The following is a 24,988-nucleotide window of genomic DNA, read 5'->3' on the forward strand; positions in this document are numbered from 1 at the left end:
TCTCTTCTGATTGCTTTAATTTTTTAAGTGAAATAGGAAGCAAGGTCCTCAGCAGGGAAGATGGCTAGGTGTAGGTGTTGAAGGTTTAAGGATTGCTGTTTCTCTTTCACATCGAGGTTTCTCTCCCTCTCTTTCTCCCTCCTTTTTCCTCTCTCTAAAAATAAATAAATAAACTATTTATTTTTTTAAATTCCTACTGTAAGACTCCTGAAACACCAGTTCAAAAGAACTTATGTACCCCTATGTTCATAGCAACACTATTTACAATAGCCAGGTGTTGGAAACAGCCTAAGTGCCCATCAGTAGATGAATGAGTTAAAAACTGTGGTACATTTACACAATGGAATACTATGCAGCAGGAAGAAAGAAGGACTTTCTATCTTTTGCAAAAGCATGGATGGAACTGGAGACTATTAGGCTAAGTGAAATATGCCAGTTGTTGAAAGACAAACACCATATGATGTCACTTACAAGAGAAATCTAATGAACAAAATAAACTAATGAGCAAAACAAAACCAGAGACATGGAAACAGGGAACAGACTGATGGCTGCCAGAAGGGGGGGATGGAGAGGGTGGGTGAAAAGAAGGAGAAGGGGTTAGTCAAAGGCCATGTATGAATGACCCATGGACACGGACAATGGTGTGGGATTGACTGTGGGACTGGGGGCTGGGATGGGGAAAAGAGGACAAGGGGGGGGAAATTGGGACAACTGTAACATAATAAATATTAAAAATTCCCATATTGCTTCCTTCACCCATAAATACCTCAAGATATATCTCTTATAAGTAAAGACTTTAAAAAACCATAATCACAATATTATTATCACACGACAAAACTAACAATAATTTCTTCCATTTTTTTATTGTTGTTCAGTTACAGCTGTCCTCATCCCCCCCTTTTCTCCCCGGCCCTGCCCACCCCTCCCACATTCAATTCCCCTCCCCGCCCCATTGTCCTTGTCCATGGGTCCTTTATACATGTTCCTTCACTTGACCCTTCCCCTTCTTTCCCCAATTATTGCCCTTCCCCCTCCCCTCGGGTCACTGTCAGATTGTTCTTTATGTCCATGTCTCTGGTTCTATTTTGCTTGCTTGCTTGTTTTGCTGATTAGTTTCCATTTATAGATGAGCTCGTATGGTATTTGTCTTTTACCTCCTGTCTTATTCGCTTCATACAATGCTCTCCCATTCCATTTATGCTATCGCAAGGGTAGGAATCCTTTCTTTCTGCTACATAGTATTCCATTGTGTAAATGTACTACTGTTTTTTGATTCATTCATTTACTGATGGTCATGTAAGCTGTTTCCAGCACTTGGCTGTTGTAAACAACACTGCTGTGAACATTGGGGTGCATAGGTTATTTTGAATTGGTGTTTCCAGATTCTTAGGGTATAATCCCAGCAGTGAAATTGCTGGGTCAAAAGGCTGCTCCACTTTTGGTTTTCTTAGGGAATTCCAATACAGTTTTCCACAGTGGCTGCACCAGCCTGTGTTCCCACCAACAGTGTACTAGGGGAAACTTTTCTCCACATCCTCACCAGCATTATTTGTTCATTTGTTTATGATGGCCATTCTGACCAGTGCAAGGTGGTATCTTATTGTGGCTTTAATTTGCATTTCTCTGGTGGCTAGAGATGCTAAGCATCCTTTCACATGTCTCTGGGCCCTCTGTATGTTCTCCTTGGAGAAGTGTCTATTCAGGTCCTTTGCCCATTTTTTAATTGGATTGTTTCTTCCTGGAGTGGAGTTGTGTGATTTATTTATATATTTTGGAGATCAAACCCTTGTCCGAGGTAACATTGGCAAATATGTCTTCCCATACAGTTGGTTCCCTTTTCATTTTGCTGATATATTATTTAGCTGTGCAGAAGCTTTTTAATTTTATATAGTCCCATTTGTTTATTCTTTCCTTTATATCCATTGCTCTAGGGGACATATCAGTGAAATTATTGCATGGGATATCTGAAATTTTCCTGCCTATATTCTCTTCTAGGACTTTTGGTGAAAAAAATTCTTTAATATTAACTAATTCTCAGTCCATATTCAATTTTGCAATGGAATGATGATAATGCATGGCAATCCACTTAAGCTGGCTAAGAAAAGAAGCAATAGGAAAGGTAGTAGAGTCGGGGCAACGGAAAGGTAGTTAGAGTAACAGGTTAAAGGTCCTGGTGAGTGGGAAGATAATTGAAGTTAGGAGCCCATAGGGAGTGAGCTAGAAGGGTCCCGGTGGTCCCACTTTCATCTGTTCAGTCACGGCAGATTTCTTTTTCAGTTTATTGTATAAGACAAACTCCTTCGAATATGGGATGTTGTACAATTCTGTACAGATCTCTTTCCCACAATCTCATGCATTTTTAGCTCCAGCACCTGACACTCTCAGGAGACTCTGAAAACTAAAGTAAGTGGGGTCCTTCTTTTAAATCCTTCTTCTTTGGAACACATATAATTTCAAAACTATAGGAAAATGTGTTTGTTTGATGTCTAAGTCCACTAACAACTATGTCTCTACGTCTCCTTTGTTCACAGCGGTCATTGCCAGCCCCTAGGGCAGTGTCAGTAGGACACTTTCTTTCTTTTAAAAACATTTTATTTATTTATTTTTAAAGAATGGGGAAGCGAAAGAGAAAGAGTGAGAGAGAAACATCAGTGTGTGGTTGCCTCCTATGTGTCCCCTACTGGGGACCTGGCCTGCAACCCAGGCATTTGCCCTGACTGGGAATCAAACCAGTGACCCTTTGCTTCACAGGCCCATGCTCAAACCACTGAGCTACACCAGCCAGGGAATGAACACTTTCAATAGATGTATTTGTTGCACAAAGGAGGGAGGGAGTGTTCAATAATGCCAAATGTCAGACTTCTAAACCCACCCATAATATGGCTTCTAAGGATTCTAAATTATTTACTCCCAAGTGACAATCGCCAAGTCCTCACACGTAGAAAGATAATTTAGGAGGGCCATTTAACTTAATTACTTGAAGACTAAATTGGGCCCCTTACTGCTTAATTTGGAGAGACAGCTCTCTAAAACCCCCTTCATCATCCCCAAAATGCTCTTGCGTAAAGGAAACGATTATGATACAAATCTAAACACCAGAGCCCTCCTGTGGTATGCATGGTTCCAACAACGCCCAGAAGGGTTGGGTCCCGCAGTCACACACTGAGTGTGGTCCGTGGGCATGCGCGGGAGGATACCTCCGGAGGCGGATGTTAACCTCCCCAGAACGGAAGTTCCTCAGCCATCAAACCCGTGGGGAAGCAACTCGGCAACGGACCAAGATGGCGGCGCCCAGCGAGGGGCCAGCGTTTGCTGTAGGGGTTGAAAAGAATTCGGGTGCGGTTGTTCGTTCCCCAGAAGGGACTCCCCAGAAAATCAGGCAGCTGATAGATGAAGGGATTGCTCTGGAAGAGGGCGGCACTGAAGCGTGAGTTCGAGAGTCCACCTTGTTCTGGGGACAGCTGATTAAACTGGGTTTGGGGCAGTCAGGGCTTGAGGGATCCCCTGCATGGGCGACTCGAGCGGAGGTTGGCTTGGTCCTGGGATCTGAGAGAAACTGGGGTTACTATGCTTAGTCTGCTTTAATCTCCTCGGGATGTGGACGATTCGGCACCAAGGAACCGAAAACTGCCATAAGTCAGGTTTTGGAGGGAAGGAAAAAACAGCCCTAACTGTGCGCACCTGGTATCTCGTAGTGTGTGAACTGTAGACACCTTTGGCAGCCCTAGTAAAGCTTTTGAACCCCTTCTGAATAGTGTTTTATGTATAAGCAAATTACATAGGATTATAAAGGAAGCCAATTACACTGGAATGGAGTTAAGGAAGTAGAAAAGGAGTGATGCAGTAACGTGCTTCATTATTAAAGATTTAAATAATATCTAGCCATATATTTGTTACTTACCATAATTTTGTAGTGATAAGCATAAACAGTATTTGAAAATACATGCAACAACCATAATGTAATCATAGAATATCTGTAATTTCCGTTTGTTACAAATTCATAGGTATTGCTGCTGCTTCTATGGTTTTATTTATTATCTTTATTCATAATTGAAGGAAATGCTAAATTTCAATTAGAAGTTAGTAAAATAAATGTCATTTTTCCCCTTTCAAGTTTATAAATCCTCTGAGTTTTTTCCAAGAACCACACCTCCCTGAGGCTTTCTGTGACTCTCTGAGGATTCTTATAATAAATGTCTTTCTTTTGAGTAATACTTATTTTATTAAAATGACTTGTCTTCAGCCATTCCTCCCTATACCCCTCCCCCCAGGCCCTGTTAAAATACCATTCTCTGAAAATCAGAGAATTGCTTTTTGCTGATTTTTTTTCTTCCTGAATTTTTTCCATGAAATTGCCTAAAGGTCTTTACTTTCATTTGATTTTTCAAAGGAGTGCATTTTGGGGAGGACTGGATATTAAGGGTTGATCCCGGTAGTAGTATCAAGATTGTTTTTTCTGCTCTTACAAGAATTAATTTATTTCTAAAGTGGTTCAAATTGTATGATGCACGGAAGCCCAGAGTCTTATTTTGTGTTTACTAAAGTTACACGAAATATTGTCAGGGAACAGTGAATGAGCCAGATGAACAGATTGCCAGTGTAGGATTAGTGGAGCACTCTGCAGGTAGAATTTACCAGAACTTAGGTATGGCTGAACTGTAAAGAGATTTGAATGCCAAGACTGAAGAATTTGGATTCTATTTAGTAAGTACCATCATCCAGGACCACATTTAGATACCAAAATCCTCAGATGCCCAAGTCCTTTATATAAAATGACATAGTGTTTGCTTATAACCTATGTTCATCCTCCTATATACTTTTAACTCATCTCTAGATCCCTTATATTACTTAATGCAGTGTAAATAGTTGTTATACTGAGTTGTTTAGTCAATAATGACAAGGGAAAAAAGTACATGTTCCATTTGGACGCAACCATCATAGCCCTAACTACATAGCATGTGAGCAGAAATATATTTTCCCCCAAATATTTTCTATCGACAGCTGGTTGAATTTGCCCATTCGAAACCTGCAGATACAGAGGGCTGTATTGTGAAATCATTGAAAATGCTAAGCAAAGGAGTAACATGACTGAAATGATTTTTAGAAAGGTTAAAATTCATTGTGGTATGATTGATGATATGAAGTGCAGAGAATCTAGAAATAAAATGTTTAAGCAAAATGATGCCAGGGCTTACCGACAGTTCTGTCACTTTATTTTAGGAAGGAGACATCTGCCACATTCCAATCAGTTAATGGATCACCCGAAGCAGAACAACCTCCATTGGAATCTATAAGCAAAGAAGCCTTCTTTAGCAGAGTGGAAACATTTTCTATATCCTTTTTTGGTTCGTGTGAGTTGTGCTTTTTGCATACTGCTAGAATAATAACATTACTTACTCTGATGTCTTAAATTTAAGAATTAAACTTGATAAATTTTATAGGAAAAGTAGCTCATAAAATGTTATCCCTCAACCCTGACTGGGTGGTTTGGTTGGTTGGAGCATTGTCCCGTACACCAAAAATTTGCAGGTTCGATCCCCAGTTAGGGCACATGTGGGAGGTGGCCAGTCAGTGTTTTTCTCTCTCACATCAATGTTTCTCTCTCTCTCCCCCTCACCTCCCCTCTCTGAAATCAATAAATATATTCTTGGGTGAAAGTTAAAAAAAAATGTCCCTCGGAGGAACATTTAGATGATCTAACTTCCCTTTACAGAAGAAAAAAAACTGAGAGCCTGAGAGGAAAAGGAACAATAACTAACATTTATACATAATGTGTTTTCACATATATTATCACATTTGATCTTTACCTTAAGCCTATGAAAATAGGTATCACTATTATTATACTCATTTTACAGAAGAGGAAGCAGTTCACTTAAGCTATCTGACTTGACAAAGGTTAGCCTGCTAGCATGTAGCAGAAGAAGGATTATAATGTAAGGCTCTTGGGAACTAAACCTATTTTTTAAGTACATTTTATTGATTATGCTATTACAGTTGTCCCATTTTCTCCTCTTCATTCTTCTCCACCCTGCACAACCTCTCCCACCCACATTCCCCTCCTTTAGTTCATGTTCATGAACTAAGTTCTTTAGCTTCTACATTTCTCATACTATTCTTTTCCTCCCCCTGTCTATTTTCTACCTACCATCTATGCTACTTATTCTCTGTACCTTTTCCCCCTCTCTTCCCTGTTGCTAACCCTCCATGTGATCTCCATTTCTGCGGTTCTGTTCCTGTTCTAGTTGTTTGCTTAGTTTGTTTTTGTTTTAGGTGTGGTTGTTAATAATTGTGAGTTTGCTGTCATTTTACTATACATGTTTTTTACCTTCTTTTTCTTAGATAAGTCCCTTTAACATTTCATATAATAAGGGCTTGGTAATGATGAACTCCTTGAACTTGACCTTATCTGAGAAGCATTCATCTGCCCTTCTATTCTAAATAAAAGCTTTGCTGGATAGAACAATCTTGGATGTAGGTCCTTGCCTTTCATGACTCTTTCCAATACTGGAAAGAAGTATTGGAACCCTTCTTGCCCATAAGGTCTCTTTTGAGAAATTAGCTGACAGTTTGATGGGAACTCCTTTATAGATTACTGTCTCCTTATCTGTTGCTGCTTCTAGGATTCTCTCCTTCATTTTAATCTTGGCTAATGTACTTATGATGTTCCTTGGTGCGTTCCTCCTTGGGTCTACCTTCTTTGGGACTCTCTGAGCTTCCTGGACTTCCTGGAAGTTTCTTTCGTTTGCCAGATTGGGGAAGCTCTCCTTTATTATTTGTTCAAATAAGTTTTTCACTTGTTGCTCTTCTTCTTCCCCTTCTGGTACCCCTATAATTTGGATGTTGGAATGTTTAAAGATGTTCTGGAGGTTCCTAAGCCTCTCCTCATTTTTTAAAAATTCTTATTTCTTCATTCTTTTCTGTTTGGTTGTTTCTTTCTTCCTTCTGGTCCATTCCATTGATCTGAGTCCCAGTTTCCTTCCCATCACTATTGATTCCCTGTGCATTTTCCTTCATTTCACTTAGCATATCCTTCATTTTCTCAGCTAATTTGCGACCAAAATCAACCAATTCTGTGAGCATCCTTATCACCAGTGCTTTGAATTATGCATCTGGTAGATTGGCTATCTCCTCGTGGCTTGGTTGTATTATTTCTGGAGCTTTGATCTGTTCTTTTGTTTGTGCCATTTTTTGGTCTTATTGTGCCTGTTACATAGTGAGGGGTGGAGCCTTAGGTGTTCATGAGGGCAGGGCAACCCAGTCACTGTGTTGTGAAGCTGTATGTGGGGACAGGGTCTGAGAGGGAACAATGGTGCTTGCTCTGCTCTCTGTTGGATTTCAGTCCCTTCTGCCACTTCCCCCAAGCAAACTGGGCCCTTCTGGTTGCTGATTCCCATTCGGATGGGCTTGTGTACATCCTGGGGCCCTATGGGTCTTTCTGACCAACTCTCCTGTGAGGCTGGGAGTCTCTCCTGGCACCTCAACCCCTGCAGGTGTTTTTAATCAATGTTTTGAGGCTTTATTTCCGTGCACTGGAACCCCGGGTTGCACATTCTGTCTTGCTCCCCAGTTTCGCCTAGTTTATCTGTGCAGGAATGTGGGATCCTGGTCAGCCAGCTGCTTTGCATGCTGTGTCCTGCTTCACAATCACCTCCTTGCTGGGTCTGCTCGTTGCCGCCCCAAGTGGAGTCTGCCACGTGCACACCCAGGGTCCACCTGCTGCCGGCTTGCATGCCTGGGGTTTGTCAGCTGCTGCCTTGTGTGCCCCTGGTGCCACCGCTTCTTTTGCCGTGACCCCTCTCTGCCTGGCACCCGACTCCACCCCTCCTACCGGTCTGGATGAATGTCTATTTTAACTCCTTGGCTGTTGGACTTCCATACAGTTCAATTTTCTGTCAGTTATGGTTGTTATTTTGTTTGTAAATTGTTGTTGTCCTTATTTTGGTTGTGCAGGGAGGCACAGTGTGTCTACCTACGCTTCCCTCTTGGCCGGAAGTCCAAACCTTTTTTTTTTTTTTTTTTTGAGACTAACTGTGCTTTTTCTCTCTGTCTAGATTTTCTTCTGTATGTAAGATCTGTTGTTGCAAAACAAATTACCCTAAAATCCAGTGGCTTCAAATGAGAAACCGTTATTAACTCACAGTTTTTGAGGATCAGAAATGCAGGCACAGCGTAGCTGAGCCCTCTGACTCAGGGTCTCTCACAGACTGCTCTGGGGTCTAGGCTGGGGCTGTAGTCATCTTGGGGCTCTTCTGGGAAAAGATCCACTTTAGATCTAACACGGTCGTTGACAGGATTTGTTTCCTGGTGACTGTTGGATTGAGAGCTTCAGCTCTGTTCTGGCTGTTGACTGTAGACTTCCCTATGTTCCTTCCACATGAACCTTTCCGTGGACAGCCCATAACATGGCAGCTGGCTTCCATCAGCGTGAGCAAGCAAGAGAGCAAGACAGAAGCTAGACTGTTTGTAACCTCATCTCAGAAGTGATGTCCCATTGCTTTTGCTATGTTCTACTCACTTAGAATGGTTTTTTAAAAATTTAAAATGGCCCTAACTGGTGTAGTTCAGTGGATTGAGCACAAGCCTGTGAAGCAAAGGGTCGCCGGTTTGATTCCCAGTCAGGGCACACGTCTGGGTTGCAGGCCAGGTCCCCAGTAGGGGACACATGAGAGGCAACCACACATTGATGTTTCTCTCCCACTCTTTCTCCTTCCCTCCTCTCTAAAAATAAATAAATTAAATTAAATTAAAATTAAAATAGTTATATACTTACAAAAAAGTTGGCACAGGTTAAAAGGAACTTTCTTCCTGGGCTACTTGAAAGGGAGTTGCCAAAGTCCCCAAATATTTCCCGCAAACAAGGATATCCTTTGTAATCACAATACAATCATCAAAATCAAGAAATTCACATAATAAATTACTGACCCCTCTGACCCCAATTATTTCATCTATTGTTCCTTTTTTAAAATTTTGTTTAGTTGATTAATTTTAGAGTGAGAGAGAGAGTTCAGTTTGTTGTTCCACTTATTTATGCATTCATTGGTTGCTTCTTGTATGTGCCCTGATGGAAGAATGAACCCGCAGCCTTGGTGTGCCAGGGCGATGCTCTATCTAACTGAGCTGCCCGGCTAGGACTCAGTAATGGTCTTTATAGCATAAGGATCCAGTTGGGAATCCCAGTTTTTCCTTGAAGTTCACAATGTTGATATTTTTGAAGATTACAGGCCAGTTATTTATTTTTCACCCTTCAAAAAAGCTTTTATTGGGAACTTTAATTTTCAAAAGCATAGATAACTGAGACAGTTTTGACAGGACCCTAAATTTTTGCAGGGCTGTTTTTGCCAACTGTAAAAAACACACATACCTGAGTGGCCCTGCTATGAGGTCTCTTTGAGGGATGGACAGTTCTAGAAGGCACTAACCAGTGACAGGGATGAGGCCTACCTTCCTCGGCCAGCCAGCTCAGCAGTGGCCCTGTCCAAGGGGCCCACAGACCAGTAGTTGTCATCCCAGCCAAGGACGAGCCCAGGAAAGAGGGAGTCTGGAAGCCTCACTCAGCCACGGTGACAGATCCACCTTTCGCGGTTAGTTGGGTTCGTCTCTATTGCTTAGCAAAGGTCAGGGCTTCTGTCTTTGCCTCTTCTTGAGAATCCTTTCCAACCTAAAGACCTAGTCCCTTGTGTCCAGGAGAATGACGTTGTCAGTGGCAGGTCTTGCATGAACTTGCCGAGGACCTTTGGACCACAAAACATCCGATGGAGCGGGCAAAGAGGTGAGGGGGTGAGGCCACTTATTCTGTAGAGTGCACTGCAGTTCACGTGTGCCTGATATTTCCTTGTGATTAGGTCCGGGTGATGCAGGGGTGTTTCAGAAGTGCTGTTGTGTGCTCTCTGCATCCTGTCGAGTGGCACAGGACTTGGACTTTTCCCTCTGCTGGCAGTGCTCATCTCTTGGTACTTGATAAAAGGGAGTGTGTGTCAGTCATCTCCATGGTAAAGTCACTCTTTTTATTTTTATTTTTTTAAAGATTTTATTCATTTATTTTTAGAGGGGGAGGGAAGGAGAGAGGGAGAGAAATCTCAATGTATGGTTGCCTCTTGTGTGTCCCCCACTGGGAACTGGCCCGCAACCCAGGCATGTGCCCTGACTGGGAATCGAACCATGATCCCTTAGTTCACAGGCCCACGCTCAATCTACTGAGCTACACCAGCCAGGGCTAAAGTCGCTCTTTATTCCTCTGTAATTAAAGGAGGTTTTGTGGGGAGATGCTTTGAAATTATGTTTATATCCTCATCAGACTTTATATAATTTCTTCATTTGTAGCAGCATGGGCTCACTGTTTCCTTTTTTTAGTCAATGGGTTGTGATCCATTACTGTCATTATATATTTGGATACTCCGGTTGTCCCTTGGACTAATTTGTGATTTCCTTTTATGCTGTTTTCATTGGGTACAAATTGATCACTATAAATATATATAATTATAAATACATAAGTGATAATTATTTATTTAACTTAAGCTAGTTCAGTGATTCTATTTTATTCTAGATGATCCCAGCTCTTTTAACATTTACATCTAAATTCTGTTTTCTGGCCTTAAATCCTTCTTTTGCTAATACTGGCATATTTACAAATTCTAACATTTCTTATAAAAATGTATAACTTTCCTACATCTTCTTTCATGTTTTATCCTTTCCCTCCCTATGCTCTGTAACATCAGAGTTTTTAAGGTAAAATATAAAAAGCTGAGTGCTGAATATTAAATACCAATGAATGTTTGAGGACATTTTCCCCTTGAGGACATTTTCCCAAGCACGTACTTGGAGGTACTCTTGATGTTTCCAGCCTATTGAAACCGTATAGATTACATACACACACTGGTAATGGCAGTCAGATCCGCAGCAGGGGAGGTAATGAAGAGGATGATTAGTTTTACTAACTGCTCCTTGGGAAGTAACAATGGGTGTGGCACGGCAGGGGCGCGTAGGTGAGTGATGGAAAATATTTCCACTTGTTTGACTTGCACCACGCTCTCTTTTACTTGGGCATACCCCAGTGCTTCCACTAGTGTTTTTAAATCCCTACTGTGTCACATTAGGTGCCTGTGAATGGCTTCTATGTGCTACCCCACACCACTAATAAACGTAGGGCTTCCTAGAGAAAAGGTTAATAACTTTTTTGCTGTACTTCTTACTCAAACAACCTTCATCATTATGTGAAGTTATGTACCTGTTCTTTCAAAATAGTTTTAACACCTTTTCCTACTGCTTTTCCCCTCATTTTAATATGTTTATTTCTGTTTGCATAAAGAATGAGTGAAGACTTTAATTTCTGACTTAGTCATTTTAATACACTTGCAGTGTTTTTTTCTTAACATGGGCACTCTCTGAAATGGGCCGGCAAGCCCTCCGAGCTGTCTCCACTCGTGTGTGCAAAATACGGCTGGGTCACAGTGGAATGTGACATGCTCAAGTGCTCCAGCTGCCAGGCTTTTCTCTGTGCCAGCTTACAACCAGCTTTTGATTTCCACAGATGTAAGTATAAAGTACAGCTTGCGTTTTTCTCCATACTCAAAAATATACTCTATAATTTTTTCTGAAAAGACCAGTTCAAAGAATGTGAATTACTGTACGAGGGGGGACCCAAAAAAACCCCGGAACTTATTTATAAAAAAATGTGTATTTATTCTTACATGTTTAAACTTCAGTCACCTTCAGAATACTCCATTTGATGCAACACCCCTATTGAGATGTTTTTTCCAGTGTTCAAAAACGGTTTTTGAACTAGTCAATTTTGATGCCTTTTGGTGCTTCTGCCCTTTCTTGTTTCACTTTTTCCACATTAGCAGAAACGTTTCCCTTTGAGGACTTTTTTCATCCAGGGAGACAAAAAGTCACCCGGAGCAAGATCAGATGAATAGAGAGGGTGGGGCACTGGGGTCTTGCTGTTTTGGGTCAAAAACTGCTGAACACTCTGCGTGTGGACAGGTGTGCTCCTAAATCACTGGTCATGAAATGGGCAAACTCATTGAAAGAGTCTTCAAAAAAAATTCACTGAGGCCAAACGCAGCCTCTCACAACAACAGCAGCTGGTCCACTGATACAGATGGGTTCCTAGAACACTAACCTAGCAAGGGAAGCCTGTACTACAAGGGGCCCACCCTCCAGGAGATAATTCCAGGGTTTTTGGCTACCCCCTCAAATATAACAAGGTGAATTTGTGCTTATCTTCACTCTAATTATGAACTTCAGTCATTAACTTTATTGAAAAACTAAACTACTTTAGAGTGAACTTGACTTTATTCTGGGAAACTAACAGTAGTATGTTTACTCTATGGTTCTAAACTTTATGCTTAGGCAAAGAGATGCAGGACTTTTGTGCAAGCTCATACTTTGGAATGCCCTGCCTTATAAGATACATGGTACCTTCTTTGTTATCAATCTTAGAATCTTGATTTAAAACTTATTTTGTAGAATATATTAAGGTGATGCATTGCTAACATTTTCATATATTTGTAAATTTTCTTAGTTATTTCTATGTTTAGTTGAGTCTATACTCTTAAGGCTTTTAAAAGGCCATTGGATTTTGACTCTCTCTAGTGTGTTTTAAGTGTTGTTCCCTGTGTGGGTTCCAGATAAGGAGCGGTGTGCGGAGCTGAAGAGAGCCTTGTGTACCGCCCACGAGAAGTTCTGTTTCTGGCCAGATAGCCCCTCTCCAGGTATTTATTCCCAGGATTTCCCACGAACTTTCTTTCCTTGGTCATTGCACTTCTAATATTGTCAATTTATTTTATGAAAATCCAGTCTTTGAAGTTGTTGGTCTGTCTTTATGTTCATGCTTTTCAAGAAGAGCTAACTTACATTCATTTATTACACTGCTGCTTAACTTAATTAAGTGCATTTGACATGCCAAAAGCTTCGCCATGCATATATTATGCCATTTAATCCTCACAGGATCACTGGGATATAAACATTATCAACTCAGTTTTTTAAGGTAAGGAAACGGAGAATCAGAATTCTTAAAACCACCTAGTGAGGACCCATAGCCAGGGTTGTATCTACTTTCAAAACCCCTGCTTTCCCTAAGATAGCAAGCCCCCCTGTGTTCTACCTTGGCTTCCTTTGGTGCACGAACAGCACTAATAATAAACAGGGCTGCTGCTAAAGAAGACCCTGAGAACCCCAAATAAGAGTAATTGCAAATCTACAGTTTTTGACAATAAAACTGCACACTCTGATAACGGCTTTGAAGTCAGAATATCGTCACAGTGGAGACTGTCCTGCAGAGTCGGATCTGCAGCCAGGGGCAAGCGCCCTCTTGTTCTCCCTGTGGAAGGGCTGTGGCAGGGTGCATTCTCCCAAGTCAGGGACCACTGATGTGTGTACAAGACACTGTAGAACAAGGGAGTAATATATATAATAGCCCCACGCTCTTTTTTTTTTTTTTGTAAGATTTTATTTATTTGTCTTTAGAGGGGAAGGGAAGGAGAAAGGAAGAGAAATATCAATGTATGGTTGCCTCTCGTGCGTCCCTGCTGGGAACTGGCCTGCAACCCAGGCCTGTGCCCTGACTAGGAATCAAACCACGATCCTTCAGTTCACAGGCCCATGCTCAGTCCACTGAGCTACACCAGCCGGGGCAAGAGTAATCTTTTTAAAAAAATGTTCTTTTTAAAAAATATTTTATTTATTTTTAGAGAAAGAGGAAGGGAGGGAGGAAAAGAAGAAGAGAAGCATCAGTATGTGGTTGCCTCTCACATTCCCCCACTGGGGACCCGGCCCGCCACCCAACATGTGCCCTGACGAGATCGAACCAACAACCCTTTGGTTCAACACTCAGTCCACTGAGCCACACCAGCCAAGGGAGAAATAACATTTTTAAAGTGAAGGTGACAACACTTTGTAAAGTACTATATGATTGTCTAATCACCATGTTATACACCTAAAACTAATACAAAATAATATTGAATATAAACTCTAATCGGAAAATAAAATTTAAATTAGAAAAAATAAAATTCTGAGATCCAAATGTTTAGTTTTAAGTTAAATCTTGGAAGACTCCTCTGAAGTGAGTAGATAAGTGATAACGCTACACGTGGGAAGTCCCTCAAGCTGTCCTGACTACCTCATCAGGGAGGGTGAAGAAGGAAGTCACGGGGCCGCCCAGGGGGCGGTGTTAGTCTCCCCCAGCCAGCTTCGGTCTCTGAACATTCATTTTGTCTACGGTGGGTTTTGGAGCACAGATGGTTCCTGGTGTTAATTAAATATCTAAAAGAATTTTAACCCCTTGGAAATCTATACAACATGAATATTTTACTAGTGTCTTATGAAATAGGGTACATGAAAAGAGAATGTTATTGGGTAAAGTGTACTTGAGTTTCCCAATTAATGTGATTTGGGGAAAGGGTCTTCAATGATTAAAACTTCAAGTTCCTCCCTGCAAAAAAAAAAGAAAAAAAAGTAAAGACGACTGTATAACAAGGGTTTCTGCTGTCGGCCTAGCTGTTTCTTTGGGTAGTACACAGAACTCAGTCCCGTGAGGATATAATTCATCTGGGGCCCGTGCGCTCGGGCCAGGTTTTGGAGCATCTGCATGGAGCTCTGTTGGTGCTTCCCAGCTCTCACTTTCCCCACCCTGTTCATAACTCAGCCGCCAGCCACTTACAAACCTCTAACTCCAACCCAGACCCCTCTTTTGAGCGAGACTTACATTTTCACCTACCTTCTAAATATGTCTACTTAATGTTTTGTACGTACCTAGAACTCAACATAAAACTGAATTCTTCATCTGACACTTAATACTTGGCATCTCTTACATTCTCTCCATCTTGGTAGATGATACTGACCTCCCCCTCTCCACGTGTCCTACCCAGACACCTGGAAGCGACCTTAAATGCCTCTGCCTGTTACCGCCATCTGGTCCTATCCATTCTCCACCCCAAGTAGATCTCAGATAGGACCTTCCAATTATACCGTCCCTGGGTTTGGTTCTTTAACATTCAAGGGACTTTTGTGCGAAGAAAGAAATACCCATGAGTATTATACTGTAATGCTTAAATTTATTAAGCATATCTAATAAATATAATTTTGAGGGTATATTCTTCTAACTTTTATCAATAATTGCAAACTAAATTAAGTTCCTTTAAAATCACAAGTGCTAATTTACTGGGACTGATTATTTTGAACATTTTAAACACTGAAGTAGACAGATACTCATATACATTAATTGTAAAGTGTATAATTAATTTTATGTTCAAACATTTGCATGGTGGGTTTAGTTTCTTCTCTTTCACTTGGTGAGGTTTATCAGCACTGTCTCAGGTGTGCAGCGATCAGACCGTACCCGGCGTTGGCAGAGGAGAATCAGAAGGGTGTTTGGGCCCAGTTTTTCCTCCCGTGTTTGCTGTGTGTGTCAGACCTGAGCCACTGGCCGTTAGAACACGATTCCTTTTTATTTCTAAACCTCACTTGGTTTTTTAAAGTCTGTATCTTTCCCATTGATTCTAGTTAGTTAATTTGGGGTTTGTTTTTTTTAATCTTCATTTGAGGACATGTTTATTGATTTTAGTTGTGGGGGAAGAGAGAGAAACGTCAATCACTTGCCACCTGAACACACCCAACAGGGAATTAAACCTGCAATCTTTTGGTGTGTGGGAGAACCCTCCAACCAACTGAGCCACCTGGCCAGGCTCAGAATCATCAATTTGTTGTTCCACTTATTTATGCATTTATTGGTTGATTCTTGTATGTGTCCTGACTGGGAATCAAACCTGTAACCTTGGCGTATCAGGACAATGCTCCAACCAGCTGAGCTACCTGGCCAGGGTCAGGAATTATTACTTTAAATCACTTTCATGTCTGCTAAGTTTATTTCTTTACATCCAGAGACCCCTTATAGTCTCCTCTCTAAACTAATGCATGATATCCATAACATCACCTTCTCCTTTAAAAAAAATCAGAGGTTTCTCATCACATACATAACACAAAGTCGTGGTCTGGCCACTCCGCACTAACTTTATTTCCTGCTACTCTCCCCATAGGCGTACCGTGTTCCGACCCTGCGAAACTAATTAAAATTCCTCAAACGTGCCGTTCTTGGATCTTGGCTTTAACACTGTTATTGGTGTTTCCAACTCGGCTTAGACCCGACTGCGTCTGAGAAACCTTTCCTGAGACCCTGCTTTTTAAAGATAGTCACGGCCCCTTTGAAAAGCACTCGTCGGGCCTTTCGCTAATGACCCACTGAGCCGTCAAGAAAGGGCAGAGTGAAAACACCGCTTTCGGGTGAAGTGGCAGCATGTCATGTTGTTTCGCTTCAGTTGGTGGTGTGACAAGGGGTTAAAAAGAAAAGGATAATCACAAAAGTGTCATCACAACCCCATCCAAAAAATCAGTAATTGTTGGTATCACCAAATATCTTACCAGTTTTACATATCCCCGTTGTTTTACAGTTTTGCTTACAGTTTGTACCAGCATAATCCTACAGTTGACTTGCCCACAGATCGATTCAGGATGTTGCCGCTGAACGAGCCCGCCGTTCTCGTCAGTGAGTTCCTGGGTCGCTTTCAGAGCCTTTGTCACCTGGACCTGCAGCTTCCTTCCCTGAGGCCGGAGGACTTGAAGACCATGGTGAGTTTTCTCGGCGAGCCTTCAGTGGCCTCCAGATGTCAGCAGCATTTGTACACGAGGCGTTTCTTTTAATGACAGGAGGGTGCAGAACCATTTGCTGGTCTCTCAACTGAGCGTTTTTAATTTCCATCAGAAACGTGACTAGTAGGGGTTTAAGTGAGTGAGTTCCATTTAAATTTCGAGATACGATTCTTCAGGTGGCAGGAATTCAATTTAATCTTGCTTTGTTACTTAAACAGTTTAACAGAAGATACTGAAATGTTATCTCATGTGATTTCTTGAACGCCATTTCCCAGAGAAAGCGCCGCAGGAGGCGTTAGAAAGTCCCTTGTCTGCCGGGAGCAGAGACTCTGCGGTGTCCCGGCCCATCGGCACTGCAGTCTGCCGCCCGTTTTGTCGTCTGGCAGGCACTTGGAGACGAGCGTCACCGCGGGAAACAAGCTGTTACTTTGCTTCTTCGAGTTTTTATTTCTTTTTTTTCTTCCCACCCTGTCATAGTTTTTTTAAAGATCGTGGCAAGCTCTGTTGTTCTGTCAAAAAGCAAATTTGGTGTCAGGCCAAGATACAAACAGTAACTTTTTTATTATTTGGATTTGAGGTTTGCAGAGAAAATCTGCAGCTGGTAAATTGAAAACGGATTGGTCCTAAGACTTGGTCCCTCCAGGAAAACCACCCCCTTCCCACCCGGCAGACCCAGGGCAGTCGGGAGCCTCTGCAGAGGCCGCGGCCCTGCCCTAGTGGGACCGCTTCTCTGCTGACGAGAGCTGTTTCCACGCGCTTGTCGTTTTGGCCGTGGTTTTTGCCTTGTATCGTCTGTATTCCAGGGGTATTCGACCTGTGGCCCAACAGAAAATTGTAAATTTACTTAAAACTTTCTAAGATTACTTTGTGATTGCGTGTCACCATGTATTTTAACGTGTGGCCCGAGACAACTCTTCCAGTGTGTGACTCAGAGACGCCGAAAGCTTGGACACCCCTGATTGTATCATTAAATGTCATTTTCTTTTCATGGTGATTGAAACTTGAAGTTTTTTACCTTGGTTCTCTTGTAGTGCTTTACAGAAGAAAAGATTGGTCTTCTTCTACACCTGCTTGATGATGAACTTGATCACCGAACTGACGAGAGAAAAACTGCCACCAAATTAGGCTCCGACATCCAAGTCCACGTCACTGCCTGTATTCTCTCTGTGTGTGGCTGGGCGTGTAGGTCAGTCAAACTTGGCTGGGGATGTGAGCTGGGACAACATCATACACCCATTTATATATCAGTCACTAATAGTATCTGGAGATCACATGGTGTTTCCCATAAGAAAAACAGAGACAGTTCTGGCCAGGCAGCTCCGTCGGTTAAAGCCTTGTCCCCATAACCAAGGTTATGGGTTTGATCCCCGGTCAGGGCACATACAGGAACCAACCAGTGAATGCATAAAAAGTGAAATAACAAGTCATTGTTTCTCTCTCTTTCTCTTTCTCTTCCTCCCCCTCTCTCCCTCCCCACCTTTCCTCTTTCTCTCTCTCTCTGTAAAATCAATTAATTAAATAATGATGATCATAAAAGAAACACAGAGGTAGAGAGAAACTGAAGGGATGAGACATGAGGGGACAGTAAGATCCGTAACAAAACCAGAATTAGAACTTAGAAATTTCTGAACATATCTGAAATTTGTTTCTTTCATTGTCATGTCGCAGCTGGGAATTTGTGTTCCTGTAAACAGCGTACCTCCTTGCTGCTTTCAGAAAGGAGGGGAAGTGAGTTCAATGGATTGAGAACTACGGCAGGAACGCCAGCCGGAGCCTCCTGGGCCCCGTCCTGGTGTTTCCGTCCCAGCCGCTCGGTTCAGAGCAGACTCCTCTGGGGCAGAAGACTGTCGGAGCCGAGCTCCGTGTACTTGAATGTGCCGTCTTCCATAGATGAAGGAACAGTTTTCATTTAAAGGGAAAGCATTTTAAGAGGGACAGGGAAATTTATAAAACGTAACTTTTAAATAGTCTTGCCACGGAAGAGCACACCAAGACCCCTGGATATTTCCGTGGGAAACAGATGAGAGAGAGGAAGTTGGGGTCCTGAGAGCAGGGGACCAGAACCCTGTGGGGACGTGGTTCCCCGTCCCCGGACTGTTCCGCAGGTTCGTCCGACGAGACAGAGTACTCACAAATCGTTACACTTAGCCCTTGGAGGTGTGGCCCTTTGCGAAAACTCCCTCTGCGTTCTGTTCTACCTAGTTCTTCCCTGGAACCCGCGCAGCTCTCCCTGGTCACGTGTTCACACTGCGTGAGGAAGGTGGGGCTCTGGGGTTTCCAGCAGCTGGAGTCGTCCGCAGGCGACCTGGACTCGTCCTTCGTCCTGACCAGCTCCCCCGCCCCAGGCCCCGACGGGCGCCCAGAGCGCCTTCTCCTAGTGTCCGAGTCTCCTCGGAGGATGATGACTCGGAGCCAGGATGCCACGTTCTCCCCGGGCTCAGAGCAGGTATAGACTTCATTGGCTTGTTTGGGGTGGGCTTTTTGTTTCATTTACTTATTTATTTTATTCTTCACCTGAGGGTACGTTTACTGATTTTAGAGAGAGAGGAAGGTGGGGGCGGGCAGAGAAACGTTGATGTGAGAGAGAAACATCAGTTGGTTGCCTTCCATACACACCCCAAACAGGAATTGAGCGCACCACCTAGGTGTGCGCCCTGACTGGGAATCAAACCCACCACCTTTTGGTGTGTGGGTCGATGCTCTAACCAACGGAGTGGGTTGGACTTTTAAAACAGCAGTCTTGCCAGAGGTGGTGTTAGTGGAACAGTTGGGCATTAAGATAGGAGTCACTTCTAACCACGTTGGTTTTATTCAGCAGTTACAATGGAACTGCTAAATTCATTATTTTGCGTAGTAATCTAATGTTCTTTGAAGAATTCAGTTATGCACACAGTTCAGAAACTAAATTCTTACGGTTTAAACTATAAAATACTAACTTTTACATGCTTCTAGAAATACCTCTCCTGACCATAGTCACGAGTAGCATTGGTATACTTCCATTATCATCTCCCTCCCTCAGGCTGAACGGAGCCCAGGCCCCATCTTCTCCCGAACCCGGAGCTGGGACTCTTCCAGTCCTGTTGACCGCACCGAGCCCGAGGCCGCCAGCCCCACCACCAGGACCCGCCCGGTGACCCGAAGCATGGGAACAGGAGACAGCTCTGGCCTGGAAGTGCCATCCAGTCCTCTCCGGAGAGCCAAACGGGCTCGCCTCTGCTCTTCCAGCAGCTCGGTGAGTGCCCCCGTGCGTGCGGAGGTCACCGGGCACCAGGAGCACACCCGCCCTCAGCACGCAGCACAGAGGAGCAGGCGTGAGCCCTCCCTGGCCCTGCAGCTATGAGTACACCCTGCAGCTAAGTTTAAAGATGGGACGGGGGGTGGCCCAAAGGGGAGGAAATTGTACGGGTTTGCCTTTGTTTCTTTGGGATGCATTCTGGAGAGGCAGTAAGTGTGTCAGGCACAGGACAGCAGTGAGACGGGGGACAGACCTGGCCACTGATAGCAGTGCCCTTGGTTAACACTGCGCTCTTCCTCCTCTCTCAGGACATGTCTCCACGAAGCTTCTTTGATCCCACTGCTCAGCATAGAGACTGGTGCCCTTGGGTGAATATCCCACTTGGCCAGGAAACCAGGGAGAACGGTGGAACTGAGGCAGATGCCAGCAGCCCGGCAGAGCCAGGCTGGAAGGCAGTGCTGAACATCCTCCTGGCCCACAAACAGTCTAGCCAGCCAGCCGAAACGGACTCCGTGGTGAGATGAGCTGTTTGTCCTGACGGTGTGGGCACTTGCTGTTTGGGGATGAGGAGCAGAGCCCAGGCCTATAATTAGCAGCTGCCTGCCCTCAGCTTCCACAGATCAAGTTAGGCTGTCTGCTTCATCCTAGAGAACAGGCGTGGAACTGGTTTGATCTTTCTGCAGTTTAGCATATGGCATTCTGTCAGATTCTGAGAAATGCTTTGTCAACTAAAATGTCTCAAGGAGAGAAGGAGAAAAACAGAATTCGATGAAGAGGCAGCTGCTCCGGCCTCAGGTTGCAGAACAGCTGCTTTTCCCATCAGTTGCTGTCACTCACCTCCGGAGCCTGGCCAGTTAATGTAGCCGTCTGGAGCACTGTGCTCCGACACCGAGGCTGCCGGTTCACTCCTCACAGTGGGCGGGTCACTTTGCTCTGTGCCACGGCCCCGGACTTGGGCGCCGAACCTCAGCTAGCTGCCACAGTGATGACTGCCACTGGTCACAGATGTGGGGAAGTGCCAGCCCATCGTGACAGCTGAGAAAACAAGTCATATTTGCTCTGCGTAAAGGCTGGAAGGCATAGGCGGTGGGCATTAAGGAACTGTAAAAATGGGCTTCTCTTTCCCTGGCTGGCTCATGCCTTAAGTTGCTTTGTAGCCTGCCTGGGATAAATATTGTAATTTCTGACCTCTATTCCCTCCAAAGACAAAGGAAAACCATTCTCAACAGCAGATGTTTACAGGGTCCCAGGACTCCACTTGGGAGGAACTCTAGGGGTGCTAAAAGCCCAAGATTGTACATTTGTGCCCTTAGTAAATATACAAATGAGGGTCTTCCAAGTTTTTTGCAGGAAAAAATCTGCATTTTTCCAACTTAAAAAACTTCAAAATGCATAAAGCTATCAGAAGACAAATGTTTGATTACCTCTCAGATTAGAGAGATTAACTCCGCACATAAACTCTCTCTGCCTACAGCCTCATGAAATTGTGTACTGACAGTTTTTATTAACTTCTCTCTCTCAGTGTCATACCAACAAGAAATCCCACAGGACCTTCTTTTTTTTTTTTTTTTTTTTTTTTGAGTGGGAAAAATTGGCCTCACATTTGGCCTTGGGTCCCAGGACTTTTGAAATCCTTTCTGGCAGCTTGTCCTGAAACCCTCCCGCGGCTGCCCAGACTGGGACGCACAGAGTTTACCAGGCTGTGGCAAGACATGTTAGAAAAAAGGTTACACTGTTTCTCAACTTGTTTGTTTCAGCTTTGTCACTTGATTAACTGAATTCCCCTTGGTCTCTGGTAAGAGCTCAGACTTCTCCCTCCTGGGACTGTACTTGATTGAGACACTCATCTGCACAGGGTAAAAAAGCGGTGAGAATGTCACATCAGAAACCGGAGGTCACTCTGCGGATTATCTCGCGAGAGACTGTGCTCTCACTGAGCCCCGTGTGCTCTTTCCGACTCTCAAAGGGAGCAGACCAAGTGTTCCAAATCACCGCAGACTTTTTCACGTTTCGGTGAATTGTTTAGTCTCCCGGTAACACCGTTTCTCAGAATATCAGCTTACTTCATAGGCACGATCAAGTGGCAAGGAGTCTTCCTATTATTAGCTCTGCTGGCTAAAACACGAAGCTGAGAAGGCCAAGGTCATAGTTTGAGCTCTTAAGGGTCATTTAACCTCGTTTTATTCCTTGGCCTTGGACTGTACTGTTAACCCCAGCTAGGCATCGCGTAAACGTGAACCCTGCTGCAGGGGAAATAGTGAACTGGGGCCAGTTCCGCATCAGGATGAGAAGCCGGTGCAAAGTGTGTGCAGCGCTGTGGTGGGTCAGAAGTGTCATCCTCACGTGCACACAGTGGGGCAGGTACTCGAAGGGAGGGCGTGAGCCATATTTTAGAGGCTGAGAATGTGTTGGCAAGAGGCTTAGCAGGAGAACGTGGGCCTCTTGATTTGTTAGTCTGGCTTTAGGTGTATATTATGTATACACTCTGTGTAGTTGACTTGTTTTACTTAATCCCGGACATACCTACATCATTGTGGGAGAAATTTGCAGACCAAGACTTAAAGCTACTATGTAGCCTTCATCTCTATGAAGGAATTTAATCTCTAATGATGAGTTTTTCTACCTGTAGAGTCTCTCCGAGAAATCGAGGAAAGTATTCCGAATATTCCGGCAGTGGGAATCCTCGTGCTCATCCTGAAGATGCCCCAGCCCTTCCCAGAGAGAAGTGGAAGGAGTGACTCTGAAGAAATAAAGTTTAAGTTCCCTTTTGATCAGCTGATGCTGTTTTCCTTCATTCTGGTTTTATGCGTAGGAGCTCCTGCCCTTTCAAAGACAGTGGGTGTCACCGTCACCGGCAGCATCCGACCGCAGGGACCTGTTTCCACACACGGGCCCGGGGAGGCACAGCCAGCCTGGCTCTGTGAAAGCAGTGTGAGTTGTGAGAATAGACAGAGGACCCAGGACTGAGCACTTTTAAGATTTTTTTCTCCTCACCCAAGAACATTTTGTCATTGCTTTTAGAGAGTGAGAATGGGAAAGAGAGAAACATCAGTTGGTTGGTTGCCCCCACACACACCTGGACTGGGATCGAATGTGCAGCCTGGGTATGTGTCTTGACTGGGAATTGAACCTGCAACCTCTCGGTTCTGGGATGACACTTCAGTCACCTGAGCCACACCAGCCAGGGCTTGAGCACTTTCAGTGTCTTTAGGGTAGTTCTTTAAGGACTCTTGCATCCCCAGAATATGCCAGTATGTATTAATAAAATTTTTGTTAAAATTCTCACTCCTAGAGAACTGTTTTCCTCCCTGCCTTCTGGGCTGATGTAAAAGAAGCAGAGACTGAGAAAACTTCAGTGAAGCAGTAAAAAAAGTCAAAATTTTAGTTTTCAGATTGGCTGCAAAGCCTAAAATTCATTCGTGATTCTAGTCAAAGAAGGTATTTCTAAGCCAAGGCCAAAATGGCGGTCATTATGTCTCCAGGAAGACCTCCCAGTGTGTCGTTGAGCAGTAAGCCGATCATTTTGTCCCTTCACTTCCATCAGAGTAGAATAGGAGACTCACAAGGGCGGGGAGGCCCTTCAGGAGAGACCCCTCTCCCTGTGCCTTCTAATGCACCGCAGCCCTGAGCGGGGCTCCCACAACCGTCCCCGCGGGCAGGCAGTCCCAGGCGCTGTGTCGAAGGGGGACCTACCCCTGCTCAGCAAGACTGCCAGCTGTACAGGGACCCGGAAGCAGTTGCTCCGGGAATGTCACCTTTCCTCCAGCAGCTGGTTGGTTGGTTGGTTTCATAACTCACTCAGTTTGTACTGAAGCATTTTAAAGAAAGTAATAGGTATCATAATATTCCACTCATGCTAAAATGTGTATCACTAAAAGATACATTTTTCCACATACTAGACCCAACAAAATGAATAATTCATTAATATTATCTAATATCCAGTCCACCCTCAAAATTTCTAATTGCTCCCAAAATGTTACTTGCATTTGATTTGTCCAAGATCAAGTCCAAGATCTTCAAGATCATGTTCTGCATAAATCTCTTTAGTCTAAAGAGATTTTTTTCCCCATGCCTATCAGATTTTAAGTCTGTCATTTCTAATTTGGGTTTTTCAAAGGGTAAATAGTGTTGCTCTCTCTTCTCTGTCAGTGGGTGAGGCCCAGAGAGGCTGCTTCCAGGTTATCTCTGGAGATACCCCTTTGCCTTTGGCAACAGGAATTGGCCTAATGGCAGCTCCGCTGTTACAGGGATGAGACTTTTGTTCCAGGGTGGGAAGCCATCTAGTGTCTGAATTTGAACTGTGCCCTCTAGAAGCTCATGGCCTTTGGGTCACAGTTTCTTAAGGAGTAGTGTAGAATTATCAACACAGATATTCAAAAGGACTACAAGCCTAAGTTTCAGGTTATAATAATGGGGGTATTTATTTTTTTAATTTTTCCACAATAATTTATAATCTACACCTCCCTCTAAAAAGAAAGTAGTATTCCCCTACCTTTAAAATTGGCAAGGCTCCACAAGTTTTTTGTTTTTGTGGTTTTCTTTCTTTTTAACTATAACTGGAAACAGGGATCGACGTGATATAATGCAGAAGACATTGTCTCCCCCACTTGTGAGTCACTCATGTAGTGCAGCCCTGAACAACCACCTGGGTTCCGCCCTCGAGAAGTTTGTAGTCCCAGCTGGAAGACACCCACCTTTATCAACACATGTTGCACAAGACGAGTGTGAAATACTCTGGGAGAAGTCTAAGAGATTAATTCCCAAGTATGGAGCTGGAGAGAATTCCAAGGAAGGCGCAGACTTGAGCTGGGCCTTGGAGCTGAGTGGGGGATGAGGGCTCCGTGGGAACAGGGACCTTGTCTGATCATCTCAACACTTAACCTGCCTGGCACGGGGTAGACACAATGAAAGAGGACATGGGAGCTGAAGGAACACTGAGTGAGCAGAATTTCACATGCTCCTGAATCAAGCAGGAATTCTGCTGTGTTCAGACCTTTGCATTCAAGAGGAGAGGAGAATAGAAATCAGGCCAGGAGGGAATCTTGTATGTAACATGAGGAGGAGTTTGCCCTTGAGTCTGTGGGCAAAGAGACGCTGTTAAATTTTTGA

The 24,988-nt window shown here is 43.7% G+C and overlaps 1 protein-coding gene and 1 non-coding gene across 2 annotated transcripts; both read left to right on the forward strand.

Moving 5' to 3' along the window:
* Window positions 1-3,245: 3,245 nt before the first annotated feature.
* ZC3HC1 (zinc finger C3HC-type containing 1) lies at window positions 3,246-22,650 on the forward strand. Its single transcript, XM_037165849.2, has 10 exons — window positions 3,246-3,427; window positions 5,221-5,332; window positions 11,379-11,529; window positions 12,630-12,713; window positions 16,496-16,623; window positions 17,676-17,830; window positions 18,847-19,090; window positions 19,664-19,876; window positions 20,188-20,394; window positions 22,509-22,650. The coding sequence occupies exons 1-10, from the start codon at window positions 3,282-3,284 to the stop codon at window positions 22,575-22,577; spliced, it is 1,509 nt and encodes a 502-aa protein (XP_037021744.2). The 5' UTR covers window positions 3,246-3,281; the 3' UTR covers window positions 22,578-22,650.
* On the forward strand, window positions 16,195-16,330 carry LOC119064296 (small nucleolar RNA SNORA21). The gene has a single exon (XR_005085357.2). It is a non-coding gene; the product is annotated as a small nucleolar RNA SNORA21 (small nucleolar RNA).
* Window positions 22,651-24,988: the final 2,338 nt, after the last annotated feature.

The sequence above is a fragment of the Artibeus jamaicensis genome, unplaced genomic scaffold (assembly GCF_021234435.1).
Source record: "Artibeus jamaicensis isolate MK-2021 breed Jamaican fruit bat unplaced genomic scaffold, CSHL_Jam_final scaffold_3307, whole genome shotgun sequence".
NCBI lineage: Eukaryota > Metazoa > Chordata > Mammalia > Chiroptera > Phyllostomidae > Artibeus > Artibeus jamaicensis.